The 15,126-nt window shown below is 40.9% G+C and overlaps 1 protein-coding gene across 1 annotated transcript in view; it reads left to right on the top strand.

The window, feature by feature from the left end:
* The window catches only part of shisa8b (shisa family member 8b), a 48,904-nt gene that overhangs the window by 1,157 nt on the left and 32,621 nt on the right, over positions 1–15,126 (top strand). Inside the window, exon 2 of the mRNA XM_026177173.2 lies at positions 315–979. Coding sequence (XP_026032958.2) covers positions 348–979 — 632 coding nt within the window. The 5' untranslated portion in view covers positions 315–347. The remainder of the gene's footprint in view (positions 1–314; positions 980–15,126) is intronic.

Here is a 15,126-nt window from a genome sequence, read left to right as displayed (position 1 = left end):
TACCAAACACCCAGGGAGTAGGAGAGAGCAACGAGTGTGTATCACATCGCCTTTTATGACAAAAGTCTCCGATAGTGACCTATTTAAAAATGTACTCTGCCCTCTTTTCATTATTGATTTCATAAATGTGTCAGATCAATAGATAAGTCATGTGTTTTAACAGGAACATGCTTTGAGATACTTCTGGGAATTTTTTTTAGACTGTGGGGATTTTTTGGTTTGCTTTTCTCAGTAAAACTACTTTTACCTTGTTTGATGTCTGTGCTGTTTCTCTGTTGCTAACACTCTTCCACCTGCTTCCCTCCTATTCAAAGCCTGTAGGTGGAACATTGGGTTCTCCAGGAAACATGGCAGCCACCAACCCTTTCTCCTGCCCCTTTTTTCTCTCCTTCCTCTTTTTATTCTTGGTGATCCGGCCAGCCTTCGCCCAGGGTCCATCAGTTACAGCTGTGGGAGTAACTGAGGATTCACCTACCACACTGACTAACCAGACAACTACCAGCTATACAGAGACCACCCAAAACACTCCTCCAGAGACAGGGCTTTCCACTCCCAACAGTGGTGGAGATACAGATGATGAGGATCTCCCTCCTGCTGGTGGGACACGTTGCCAGGGTTACTATGATGTCATGGGTCAGTGGGACCCACCTTTCAACTGTAACGCCGGTGTCTTCCTGTACTGCTGCGGTACCTGCTTCTACCGTTTCTGCTGCCAGTTCCGTCAGCAGCGCTTGGACCAGAACATCTGCTCCAACTATGACACTCCCATCTGGGCAAACACTGGCAAACCAGTTGCCACCATTACTGAGGGACAGGGAGACCTGGACCGGGACCGCACGCAACTTATCGTGTACATCATCTGTGGGGTGGTGGCCATCATGGTACTGGTTGGCATCTTTACTAAACTGGGCCTGGAGAAGAGCCGTGGGGGAAGTGGAGGAGGAGTAGGAGGGGCAGCACAGGCCGACCTCAACTCCAGGTGAAGAAGCGTGTGTGTGTGTGTGTGTGTGTGTGTGTGTGTGTGTGTGTGTGTGTGTGTGTGTGTGTGTGTGTGTGCCCGCGCGCATGTGTGAGAGAGATGCATGGGTTTCCAAATTTCTAGAAAACGCTCATTTATCCCCTAATTAAAACATACGACAAAAGACATGTTTATTCTTTATCGATGGGTCTTTTTTTCTTGTTGTATATGAATGTAGATCGTTTGTTGTATTGGAGTAAGCCCAACCACAGACACAGGAGAGGTACTCCTCTCCTTTGGCACTCTGTGCACACCAGCAGGTTAATAACCAAGCAGTAGTCATGAGGGAAAAGGAGGAGGAAGGTTATTCGTGAGGATTCATTTTTCCAGCTTACAGAGGTTATTGTTAGATTGCTAATAAATGAAGACAATGTTCCCAGCCCTTATACTTTATACCTAAAAGTCACCTCAAAACATAGACACGTGCAAAAACCATTCTGAAATACAAAACAGTTACAGTCAAGGGTTAACAAATGCACATTTTGAATTTGAGACTGGTCTGTGACCCCCTTGTAATTACTGGTCTCCAGGCAAAAATATTGGACTCCCCAATTGCTTTGGTTGCTATCAAATTGTTATGGTCACCTGTACTTTGCATGGAACATGTCTGTCTGCAAACACTAGCCAGGTATTCTTCAAGCAGCATAAAACTGAAAAGTGCAACTAAAACCTGCCTTTAAAGGAAACATTGGGATATATATTAGTATAATACCCCTTTGCCACTGATTTCATCTACAGACAGCCAGAAACTTCTATGAACCCAACCATTGGTTGCATAATGTCCAATATGGTGGACGTGAGTCAAGCAATGTGTGTATCACATGATGCGCAAAATCGCTATACTAGGCTAGGCGCTGCTGAAGAAAGTCCATCAGACCATTTGAAACTGAGTCTGACTTATTTATTAGGAGAGTAATATTAGCTATTTGGCAATTTACTGGTATCAACATTTATCATGTTATGATGAAAAATGAAAATTTAAAAGTAAAGAAATGGAGAAATGCCCTCCAACTACAAACTTGGGTCATCTGTCCACCAGAGGGCACCCCACAACTTCCCCACAAGCATCACAACCAGCTGATCTGAGCAGACTCAGGCAGAGGGTAAGAGAGTCGAGAAATAGAACAAATGCACTTGATAAGTTTTAAGAAAATGTGTTTATCTTTTTTTTTAAAAGTAACTAAGTACTGTATTTTTAAATCACCAAATATTTTTTCCTCAAACATCCAATAGACAATGAAGCTTTAACCTGAAGTTGAGTTTTATGAGTGCAAATTTGAACAAATTCAGTAAAAACTTGATCTTCTCAGTCCAAACATCAGGCACATTATTGACATGTCTGAAAAGTTATAATGAGTATGGCATGTCCTGGGAAATATCTGCACATGAATGAAGATCACTTGCAAATATTACCAAAGCTCAATGACATAAGCGAACATCAACAAAAGTTCCCAAAGAACATTTTAACATTCGTTAACTCATCAGTTTTGAATCTGAATCTACTTAATGACGCATCTCATTATTTAAGTGATTACATTTTGTGCAGTAAAAGCACTTTTTATTTCTTGGTTTTTGGAGATGCTGATGTATGATCCTACAGAGGTTTACAGGGATGTGTTTAGATTAGAATTGGCACTGAATGGGGCCTTCGTGGATGGCACTACTGAAAATGACAGTTCTGCTGAAAGAGAATAGCACAGGAAGACGCTTGCAATTGCACAAATACAATGTCAGTATTATTTGAGAGGTGAAATAGCGTAAACAACATCACAAGAACACACAGTGTTAAACTTATCTCGGCTTTGAGGCAACCACCAATGGGAGTGAAGCGAATTGTTGATTGACATAACTGGGGGTTGGTAAACAAACATGAGGGTGGAATGTCAAAAATAGTGACCAGCTGTCAGCTACAAAGTAATGTGCTGTGAGCAAATTGCTTTATATGTGGGTGAGGCTTAATTTTCAGTTTAAAGTCTAAAGTGTCAGCTATGGATGTGAACTAGTTTATCTTCACCTGTGTTAACTAAGCTTTGAGCTAGTGCTTCATCGGTGTACACACCTAAAATTTTACATATTTATTCTTGTTTATTCTCTTGTCTATTCTTAGGGTTCATTTATTTGTTTCTTTTTCAGTTTTTCTTTTATATTTCAGCTCTTTGCGTACTGTTTGCTTTTCTTGTAAGCATGAAACAGAGAAAACCAACTTTCTAGTTTTTGAGGGTTTGTTTTTTGCAGCTAGGCACTTTTAACTTGTGCGTCTGTGTTAGAATGTCTCATGTGTACAAATGTGTCAGGGTTTCAGAAAGAGCACATGAAGTCACATTTTACACTGTGAATCTGATGCTTTTAAACTGAGTTACTGAAACACAACCTTGAGAAGAAAAAAGATTTGTAGTTTGAGTTTTAGCCTTTCTCCTGATACAAATGCAATTGTGCATACACTCCAGCTGCAGTATAGAGTTAAATACATGGTTCAAAGTTCAGTCTATTCGCCTCAGGAAATCATTACAGCGCAGCATGGGCTCACATCTCTCTGCTTTCATCCTGAACCAACTCTCTAGCTGCCTCTTCTTTCTTTTCTCCATAGAGTTTGTTCTTCTTATCTCTCCAGGCTTATTGTTTTTGATCTCATTTTCTTGCTTGAAAATCTGTTTCATCACGCGCTATTTGTCCCTCTCATCCTGAATTTCTTCACCACAAATCACTTTGTTTTGGTTCGTAAGAGTCCTCTCCTTCAGCCTTCTTCCACGTCTCCTTTGTTCCTTCTTTACCAGGTCAAATGTCCTTCTATCAACCTCTCTTGCTTTTTATCCCCCCTTTCACTCGCAAGGATAAGAAGTGAAACCAGCAGCTACTTTCAGTCACTCTGATCTTCATGCATTCCTCCCTCCTTTTCCATTTCACTTTGCAAACATCCCATCTCTCCCACATCATTTTTCTCACTTGAATTTTAATTGAGAAGCTAAACATGAGGACAGCTGCACTGGTGCCACCAAAACCTCCATTGACCATCAGTTGTCTTTGAGTGTCTCCCATTAACTCAAACTGCAAAACTCATTCTGCAGATACCAAACCACTAGGATTAACATTTTCTGCAGGGTAGCACCTAAGCTGAAATAGAAACACTGTGGCGGCATAAACATCCTCCCTCCGTGAGCCCATCTTGACAGATTACTGCTCCCCTTTGAGATTAAACAAATTTCACTGAGATTACAGCTTTACCATTTTTGGGTTGCTCTGCCTGCTTGCTTGTTTAGTTATTAGCCTGCTGACATAAATCCCTGCTATAAAAGTGTACGTGCAATCCAGGACTTCATATACAGCACACACACTTCATGAGGTGAGATGCACAAATTCTGCATGCGCTTTAGAGACGGATGTTAGAGCGGCCAAGCACAAAGCAAGACTTTTGCAATCTGCACGTGTGCTGTTGCAGCTCTCAAACTCGTGCTGTGCACCTGCTTCCCACCACAGGTTTCTCGTTCTCTTAACATCCTGCAAGCAGAGGGTGATTAGCGGGCTAAAATCCTAACAGTTTTCCCAAATCAGCTTTGAAAGTTAAAATCCAGAGTGATCCTCCTCGCAGACATCCTTCCCCTCTCCTTCCATGCACACACACACTAAAACCACATTTTGAGTTTGAAAAATGCCTTCAAACTTGTGGGGACCGGGATTTTGTCCCCATAGCATCGTAAACTTCCAATTTTCGGTTCCCACAAAGATATATAAACAAGGACATACACACACACACCTTCTAATAGCCCTCGACTCGTTCCAGCCGCACAAGGTTCGGGGTATTTGCAAGCCGCACTAATCCCCAGCCAACAATGGAGAGCGCCTTAGGTCACGCGTGTCGTGTTTAATGAAAGGCTTCAACTGGAGCGGGGCCGGTTGTACACCGTAAACAAACAAAAATGACCTTCATGATTTTACGTGTACACGCACACATACACTCACACTCATCTTGATTTATAGTTCAATTAACAACAAGAATAATAGCGGTGGCATTTGGGTTACATGTGCATGGGTCAGATCACCACAGTGAGAGGTCAGAACAGCCATGAGGCGAGATGTGTTGCAACATAGCGTCCAGCTAGCAAAGCGGGAGAAACCTGGAAACAACATGGTGGAGGTCACATGGTTGGGATGGAGGGCTGTGTTTTTGCGCAAGTAAGTACATTAATGAGTGTGTGTGACACAGCGCTCCAGGTGCTCTCAGAAAAGAGAGGAAAAGATTGGGTGGATAGAAGAAGCCTCGCTTCCGAAATCTATTTATATTTTACTAATTTCTAGCAGCTAGCATGTTTCGAAGACAAGACAGCTGTGACAACTGTTAATTAATCTATGTGTCAAGGCACAACAATAATGACAGGAATTTTTAATTTAATGTATGAGTGACTTTTTGTTGCCAAAGTGATTATAAAATATTCATTTAGTCTTAAATAATAGCAGCGGCCAAAAATGCTAGTTTCGTGATGTCCCTCTGGCGTCACTGATCAGAGATAATGTGTCAAATACAGCACTGCACCTACTCTTGTCCTCAACACACTGCCAAGACTGAAACAATCAGGGGAACAGTCACAAGAGACAAGCATACACAGAGTTGTTCATTTAAAGATCCATTCATCAGAGACCCATTTATTCATTCATGTATTTTTGAACTGCTTGTCCAGTTCAGGGTCACAGGGACTGGAACCTTGCCCATCTGACTTCAGGCAAGCGGCTGTGTACACCCTGGACAGACTGCCGCTGCAGGGCTAATACAGAGTGACTGACAGCCATTCATGCTCTCATTCACAATTGTGACCAGTTTATAATCGCTTATTAATGCTAACAAGTGTGCGTGAACTCAGAGTGAACCCATGCGGGGACAATTGTGCCCCTAAAAGATTGAAAACTTTTTCTGGTGAAGAAACCTCAAACAAAAACCCTTCCTACATCAAAGGACGCTTCTGTTGGAATTCTTTTTCACAATATTATCCTTTCTGTTCTTGAGGTTTCCATCCAGCATCAAAGCTACATCTTTGACTGCTCTGGCATGTCATCTTCATCCGGTGTGTTTTTAAGCCAGCTGCTTTTTTAGTCCTTGCATTACATAACGAAGGACGCCATTGCTTAAATGGTTTGACTGCTCTGCCCTGTATTAAGGTCCGCAAATAAGTGATACTCAATATAGCATGGGCATATATATGGGTCCATCACCACTCACACAAAGCACATAGAATCACTTTGCTATTAACCCTTTCTCTCGCTTCCAAATAGAAAATATTGAGTCACATTTTGTAGCTCAAGGGCACTAGTGACACGTTGATGTAAACTTTTTAAAAATGAAATGTACAGTGGCCCTGAGAGGTCAAACACACGATCTGAGAAAACATAGGAAATGCAAAAAGCAGAGAGAAGAAAAACGGAATTTAAAAAAGAAGCAAACAACAAAAGAAAAAAACTACGCAACGGAAGTGATTTAGGGGATGACTCGCCTCCTCTTTCAATTCCCTTTTCATATAAATTAATATATTTTTATTAATATGTAAGTATACATATTTGTTACTAATTTCAGACTGAGTTTCTGTTATAATTGTGACCAACCTGCAGTACTTCAACAGGGGGCTCCAGCTCTCGCTACATGTTCACTATTCAATGCTTCTGTTAAATCATGTTATTGACTCACTAAATTACTTCTGCTGTGATTTGTGTGGTTTTGCAGTATTTTCATTCTATTTGCTAGTGTTTTTTTTAAGTTACAGTGTGTTTGACCTCTTAGGTCAAGCAGAGGAGCGAGAGAAGAGCTGTACCTCAAGCTATTTTAAAGCCTTGAGATAAGCATTTTGGACACTTCTTTGTTGTTGTTTTTAGTTTTTTAAGCCAGATGTCATAAGGGAGGTGAAGATGTTACTGATAAACTGCTAACAGGAGACTGTGACTGACAAGTTGCTACCTCAGGAACATGCAAAATACCCACACCTTAAAGCATTCCCTGCTTTATCATGGATTCAACTCTAAATGGGATAAAAGTGTACAAAATGAACATTAAGGCATATTAATGACGACTTGAAATTAGCAACTGAGAACATCACAATGTTTTTAATGAGATCATACAATGAGGGAGAACTATGGTAAAACTTTTTAATAGATTTCTATACAATCTCTGCTCTTTTTACAACCAGAGTTATTGCTCTCTGCTGGCCATTACAAAGAACGCAGGTACCTCGTGATTTCACTTTTCAGACCCAGTTGCTCCTTATCTTTTATTTGAAATATTTTGGATTAGCAGAAGAAAAATGATGGATGTACAAAAGAGGGGGATGAGATGTGTCTCATACTTTTTAACTGAATCCAATCAATAGATATTGGCATTTGAAAGTTCCAAACCAAGGAGCATCAGACAGTCTGCATCCACAATGCTGTGCACACCTAAACCAGACCAAACTTGAGGAGATGCCCTTGATTATTAACAGCTCAGCATTAACTGCGAGGTCTCACCAGTGATAATTTCACATAACTGGACAGAGAAGGGCCAAAGAAAAAGATCAAGGATGAACAGAGACTTAAGGTCATCAGAGTACAACAACCACACCAAATGAAGTTAAATCCCCACTGTGTGCCGTTCTCTTTGCTCTGTGGCTCAGAGTAATGGGAGGTGACAGACAGCGACCTCAACAAACTTTCAACCTTTCACACCAAAAGCCTTTGGAGAATCCTGGCCATCGTTTGGCTGAAAGCGATCTCTAACAGAGCCCTGCTAACCCAGTGTTATAAATAACTCCATCACAAACACGGCTCTACGCTCAATGGTCAAAAGACACAAGAGAGTGACCCAACAGTACTTTAGCTCACATTTTTGGGCTCCAAATCAAGAAACTAGTAATAACGTTACAGCTATCTGCAGTTTTATAATGTAAATAACAATTTAAACAAGCTTGTCCTCTGAGGGGCTCAACGATATAAGGGATCTCTCTCTTAATTAGCTTTTAATAAAAGGATCTTGATTGGATTCTCTGGAACTGATACTGGAGGTGCTTAATCTGTGAAGGAAAAGCACCATGAAACCTGCATGAACAGCATCATGGTTCACAGCTTAACAGGTATACTAGAAAAGATAGATGTGAAGTTATCCCTGCAGCCTGCCCCGTACACGGACTGCAGACAGGAAGCAAGTGAAGCCACTACAAGCTGTAAATATCTACTACTACTGAGTTTCCTCCGCTCTCTCCTACACTTCCATAACCCCACCTTCCAAAATTTCTCCTACTTTTTCAGTACCTCCAGGGTTGAGCTGTCACTCTCTATCACCTCTCACCTGTCGCCACTGTTTGTGTGAGCATGTCTGCATGCATGCATACTTGCAAACAAATGTGATAAAGTGTGCATATGCATGTGCCTGCATCATCACTCGTCGCAGTTCCTCCCAAAGTGAAAGAACATATAAGCTGACAGATTCCTGGCTCCATCAGAAGTGACAATTTTCACCCTGCAGCTACTTTACCTTCCTCTCTCCTCCTCCTCCTCACCACTCCCGGGCTTCACTGGGCCCACACACACTTAAATGTGGGTCAACGCACACTGACTTAAGGGTTTGGCACTGTGTTGTTTCTGTGTTTGTGGTCGCCCCCCCTTTTTTGAGTAAAGGTGCTGGGAATTGAAAATATCAAAGATAGCCATCCTTACATCTCTCATGTCTCGAACAAGGCATTTCAAAAAAAATTGAGTCGTAACAATTAGAGTTTTGTCTGTTTGTCTGTTAAAGTTTTATTCTATTACATTTGGATCATTTTTTGAAAAATTTGAACTGAAAAGGGTTATGAAGCAGAAATGCTGTCTGTCCATTAGTAATACTTCCGCAGGTTTAATGTTGATAAAAGAACATGTTGAATTTCCTAAATTGAAAGGTGTTCTTGTCCTTATGCATAAGTTGACTGACAGGTAACAGGCCAAAAAGGAGAAGCAGTCAAAAACAATACTGCATGAAGTGTGCTTGTCTAGACACTGGCACAGCTTCTTGTAAGTTTTCCTTTGCTTGTTCAATTTCAATAAAAATTTGTTACGCTGTGTAAAATGCAACAAAAAATAGAAAGCAATGATATCCAAATCACATAATCTCCTATTTTATTCACAGTAGAACATAGAAAAAGTATCAATGTCATGAAAAATATTGCAACAGGTCAGTAACATGATTGGGTATAAAAGAATATCTTAGACAGGCAGCGTGTCAAAGAAAAAACTTACAAACACTCCCACAGTTTGCAGTGCCATCCACTAATGCAGGTTAAAGCTCTATCATGCAGAAAGGAAGCAAAATGTCCAAATGGACTGAGGCAAAGTGGAAAACTGCTCTGTGGTCAGACAAATCGGAATTTGAAATTCTTTGCAGAAAACACAGACATTGCATTCTCCAGACTAAAGCGATGATGATGACACTCCAGCTTGTTATCAGTGCTCAGAGTAAAAGCCTGCATGGAGGTGGGTAAGTCCTGTTGAATCGCTCAGTGTATTGGTCATTACACACAAAAGCTTAAAGCGCTCTCATGACTTTCTGATATTCACTTCTAAATGACTGATGTTGCTGTTGGAAAAATATGCTGCCAGAATGGCAACAGAAGGGAACATTCACTTGTAGGAAGCCTGAATGAAGAGTTTTTGCAGAAAGTCTTAAGTATTCAAGCGGTTCTGTGCCTTCTGTAAAAATCTGTGCTCCTGCATTGAAATATTGTAGAGATGTCTGCAGATACTGACCTGCTTATTGTGCCCTCAGCTTCTCTGATTTGCATATGCACCAGCCCAAGTGGCAGGGGTGCGACCAGATACACTGACAAAAGAAAAACTGACACATCTCCACAGAGCAGTGCTTAATTGTTTTAAAAGTAGTAGGTGGAAAAAAGCAACCAAAAAAAGAAGGTCCTCTTGCCTGAAAGGAAAAAAAAAATCATAGACAGCGTAAAGATGGATGTAGCGTTCAGCTTTGGATGTAGGTTTGAAAAGTGCAGAAAGCATGGTAGTGCTGTAAACTTGCATTCTTTTTAATGGGAATGTTGGGGTGACAGCTAAGGTTGCGAGAAGAGCTCTGGTCCAATGTTATAGGTATTTTGTTGCACTGCATGCAGAAGTCCAGACTTTAGAAAGTGGTTTTGAACAGAAGACGGGTGTTGAACATATGCAGAAAAATGAGAGGAAGAAAGACTCAGAGTGGAATGACATCTGTTACAATGTGGTTACCATTTGCATGAAGCTTAACCGCTTTCAGGAAAAGGTCAGAGACAAACACTACTCATCAACGGCTAACCTGGTTGGAAGGAATTTTTATCTGTCATTATGTTTATCACTCAGACTCCACAGTTTGATGTTTTAGGGAAAGCCGTAAAACCAAAATCACCAAGAGCTTATAAAAATGTTTACATAGTAGATATTTACTGCTTGTAGGCGCAGTGTACAGAAATGGTGTAATGTACTCACTGAGAACATCTTACATTCAATCAGTGCAGTCATACAGCAGAGAGGATTTCACATTTCGAGAGTTACTGTTAATATTTGTTGGAACGACTCACTGTGCACGCTCTAATCTGGGTGACCTGAGAGGACTAATTGATTGTTACAGGACATTAGTGAAGTCTCATTTCACTGTGGCTCTAATGTGATGAGATAGGATGGAAGAACTGATGAGCTCTCTGATCTCAGGCACAATACTTTTATATAATATGTCAAAGGATAATAAGCGCAGTGAGGGCAGAAGCTTACAGAATATATAAGTATAATACACATATAGGTTCCATAAGGTTTCTCCAAGAGTACAGAGCAGAAACAATAATTTTCACAGGGAACACTGTTGAGGGAACTTTAGGGCAATCCAGTGAAAGTAAAAGCTACTCTTCTGAGCTTTGGCCTGCCCTTTCATATCATAGAGGCATTTACATTGGGAGTCTGGATACTTTTGCATGTTTTTTTTATTAGCTTTCTAGATGTGAGTTTGTTGGGTAAATACAAAAAGTAGTGTAACAAAGGTGGTTGCCAATCTTCCCAGGAGGGAACAGATCAGAAAGTTTAACCTAAGGTCAGATCCTGCAAAATACAAACTACAAAACCTCTGGAACAATGGCTAAAGTGGGGCGATCGTGGCTCAATCGGAAGGTTGCCGGTTCGAGCCCCGGCTCCGACAGTCTCGGTCGTTGTGTCCATGGGTAAGACACTTCACCCGTTGCCCACTGGTGGTGGTCAGAGGGCCAGATTCTATGAAAAGATGTAAACTCAAAACACTGTTCACCCGACAGCACGTACATGGACATGCAAGTGCTGAAAGTATAGACATCTCATGGATTCCGAAACTGCAGGTTTCGTCACTCTCCGACCAAAATTCACTGAACCAAAAGCAAAAGAAGACAAAACTACGCATCATGTTTGAATAACATTGTAATGAATTCCATTCAAATCCCACTTCCTGCACAGTTCTCTCATCAGTGAGCTTTGAGACCAGTTTTCCATCAAAAATCTTTATTTTTGGGTTATTCGCTTGCTTATGACGCAACAATCTACCGTTGTTTACAGTGTTGTCAGCCGCTGGTTCTCCCCGCCAAAAAAAATTACCTCTGACAAGAAAGCGTAGTTTCTGCTATTCAATACCGAAGAAATTTCAACTTTCACAAATTATGCCAAAATTCCAAAATGCTTAGCTACGTCCCTAATAGAACCTCTGTAACTGTTTTTGTAATTATAATTTTACACATTTATTTCTTAAGATTTAAGTCGAAAGAGTCGTGCTGACAGATTTATGTCTTTGTCACAGGAGCTTTTTCTTTATCGTGTAGAAAAACAGCTAAATATGTAACTTCTTTACACTGGTAGAAAGGGGAGTTTCACTGGTCTGGCCTGGTTTCAGTGGGCTGTATGTGGCCCGGGATGTAAAATGAATTTGACACTCCCGTTGTAAACCAATAAACAAACATGAAGTCCAAGAGTAGTCACTAGCTGGACTTCAACTGATTCTGGTTCATTAATGAATGTGTTCCTCTTAATGTTCACATCTGGGTTGTTTTTGCAGATACTACAGACTTTTCTTGTCAATCTAGCCCACACTCCAGTATTAACCTCTTAACCAGCGACAAAGACGTTGTTAAGGTTCAAAATATTGGGGATGGAGACAAGAGCAAAAACCACAATAACAACACTGGTCCGGCCGGGTTGAGTCAAACGATGATTTAATGATCACACACGTGGGAGATGGACACTGATGCAGACAGCCTCAAAATCTCAAAATGGTGGAGCATTGCTCAAACTTTTATAACCTCTGGTGCCTCCACCTTATCATAAAAAGCCTAAACATTCACATGCTCTCTCTCACACAGCGCCTAAGCTACGACCTTGGCTCCCTGTTTATCTGCTCCTGCTGAAATGGGGCAGAAAACTCCAGCACACTCTGTTCTCTTCTACTCAGACAAATTAGACAATAACCTTCTGCGAACAGTATTTCTTATAACTCAGCAATATAATGCATCATAAAACAATATCATTCATTCACAACAAGTCAGCAATTTAATGTAATGCAAATCAGTTTAACTAATGCAATAGTTATCAGCTTCTTCTAATTCAGGAGAATAATGCAAACTAAAACTACATAATACTTCACAATCTTTAATTAGGGGTATAACATGGCATAAAATAATATCATAATTTTACAATTCCCCCTGATGAGGTCATTAGAATAATGACCTCACAAACACCCTGTAGCCCAGTGTGGCCGGGTTCATCTCTTCTCACTCCTGAGGTCCTTTGTCCCCCTGAGGGGCGAACCATATGTAAGATGACCTCTGTGTTTGCGCAAGTCAGGTGCAAGACAAACTATTACTACAAGGATAGCAGGTCCAGATGACACTCCCCTGTTCTCCCACAGCTTTATTTGATGTTCCCTGATACCATTCAGACGTAGACTAGAACCTCTGTCCGAAGAGCTCTTAACCTTTATTTTATTGCTGCAGCTACCAGTGTCGTCCAGTTGGGTGATCCTCTGCTCTTAATTCCTCAACCTTAGGGGTTAGACAACCCTTCAGTCGTAACACAGATCAGGGGATTATTCTGCTCCGATTTCAAACAACGATCTGTGTATTCTCCAGAAAAAGGAACAGGAAGGTGTCCCCTTTTTGCCCAAAAGCCTCTCGAACTTCGTTGGTCTGGTGTTTCCGGATTTCCGCCAACCCCTTCATGGTTATTGCTGTGTTTATGGGATCCATCCTTTTGTGGTGACTAGCTGGAGCCCAAACGCCATGACCCTTGGACCCAGTTGATGTCTCGGCAGTCACTGTGTCTGACTCTGCTACGGAGGATCCTCGCATCTCTGTGACCTCGTCTGGTGTCTGTTCCTTTCTCTGTAAGAGACAGAAAACCAAAACACCTCTCGTCCTAACCCTAATAATCTAATGTTGTTATCTACTGACCTTCTAGTGATTCAGAATTGGTCTAAACATTCAGAATGTCCCAGGGACTTATTCTAATCATATCTTATGTGTGTGTAAGCAGTGTTTGCATTTAGCCCTCCGCACTCAAGGCATTTCTTACACTTTATCAGTCCGGACAGTCACGCCGAACGAAGCTTCTGACCTTCAAAAGGCCGAGTGCCAACTCGTTATAAGCACATTTGCAAGGTGTGTCTGAAAATTATTAAAACCCCTCTTTTTAACAAAAGACAAAAAATTAACAAATCTTCTAAACGCTATTCAGTTCATTTCAATGAGTAATGATTAAACATGAAAGTGATAGTTTATGCTTTTTCACTGATTCTCTAAAAGGTCCGTCTTCTCGGACCGCTATTAGCTTAAGCTTTACCATTCCTAAATTATTAAAGACACAAATGAAGTTATAAAATGTTCAAATAATCCTTGCTTGATGTTAAAGCTCAACCTCCCCCCCCCCTTTTTTGACACATTCCAATGTGTCAAATCAACGGAGCTAGAACATTCAAAAAAAAAAATTAGGCAGCTACAAAGTTTCCCAGACTCTTAAGGTGATCCGCGTGTAACGTTCTGACTCAGGTATTTAATATTTTAATAAATCTCGTTTAATTAACTGCCACTATTTAAACTAAGCTTAAAGACATAATTTAAGAAAAGATCACAAAAAATAACATGATATCAGTGTTTTGTAAGCGCGTGCGGCCTTCTATGCTCGAAGCCTTTCCCCTCAATAGATCAGTCAGACATTCGCGCTGACTGTAGCTTTTAACCCTTATTAACTTGAGCACAACTCTACAATGAGCAACAAGTTGCAATATGTATAAAAATGATCATGGTTACACCTGCAATGAAAAATTATATCATTATCCTAACACCTGTAAATGGAAGATTCATCAGAGGTTATAACAATCACAGGAACACAGATGTTAGTATAAGGTCAAAAGCTTCAATAAATGATCATCGATGCAATGCTTGTTGCATGATTCTCATACAATAATAATGCTGACATTGAAAATAACAGTATAACACCCCCTTTTGTCCCGTTTCACTTGACACCTAAACGTTTATAAATGCCTCTCTAATTCTTGATTTTATTTCCCCCTTTTCTCCCCTTACTGACCACAGCAGGGGGATCTTAGTTTTGAATCAGCCATGAATCCAGCTCACCTGATTCATCAGTGAGCTCCACCATCACTGGCGTCTGACAGGGTGGCGCTGCATACTCTTCCTTTAATGTCACTATTTTCAACCTGTTAATTAAAGTGTTTAAACCTGAAGTCGACTACGTCCACAACAAGTCAATACAGCTGTAAATGAGGCCAATTATCAATCTATTACCAATCAATAACAACAGATAACTTCTATTTTATGCATGCTTTTAATCAACCACTCACCCAGAGGATCTCCAATCCCAGGAAATGCCTTCTCCTCCTTTAATGAGTCTGTCCTCCTTCCATGCCCTGGTAACTGGTCCATCCAGAGCCATATGATCTCAAATATACATACGACAAGCCAAACCACACCTTGGTCACACCAACCCCCTTTCCACCCCAAGATGTCCAATGCCATCCTAGTATGGACTGTCAAAAGTGGCTTTAACGCTGACTGTTCTGACAATCCATTTTATAACGTTCCTGGTCAGATTTGCCAATCTCTGCACCAGAGTTTTAAACG

Source organism: Astatotilapia calliptera, chromosome 8 (assembly GCF_964374335.1).
Source record: "Astatotilapia calliptera chromosome 8, fAstCal68.1, whole genome shotgun sequence".
In the NCBI taxonomy this organism is placed as follows: Eukaryota; Metazoa; Chordata; class Actinopteri; order Cichliformes; family Cichlidae; genus Astatotilapia; species Astatotilapia calliptera.
The sequence above is the reverse complement of the archived record's forward strand: the minus strand, read 5'-3'. Positions and strand labels throughout refer to the sequence as shown.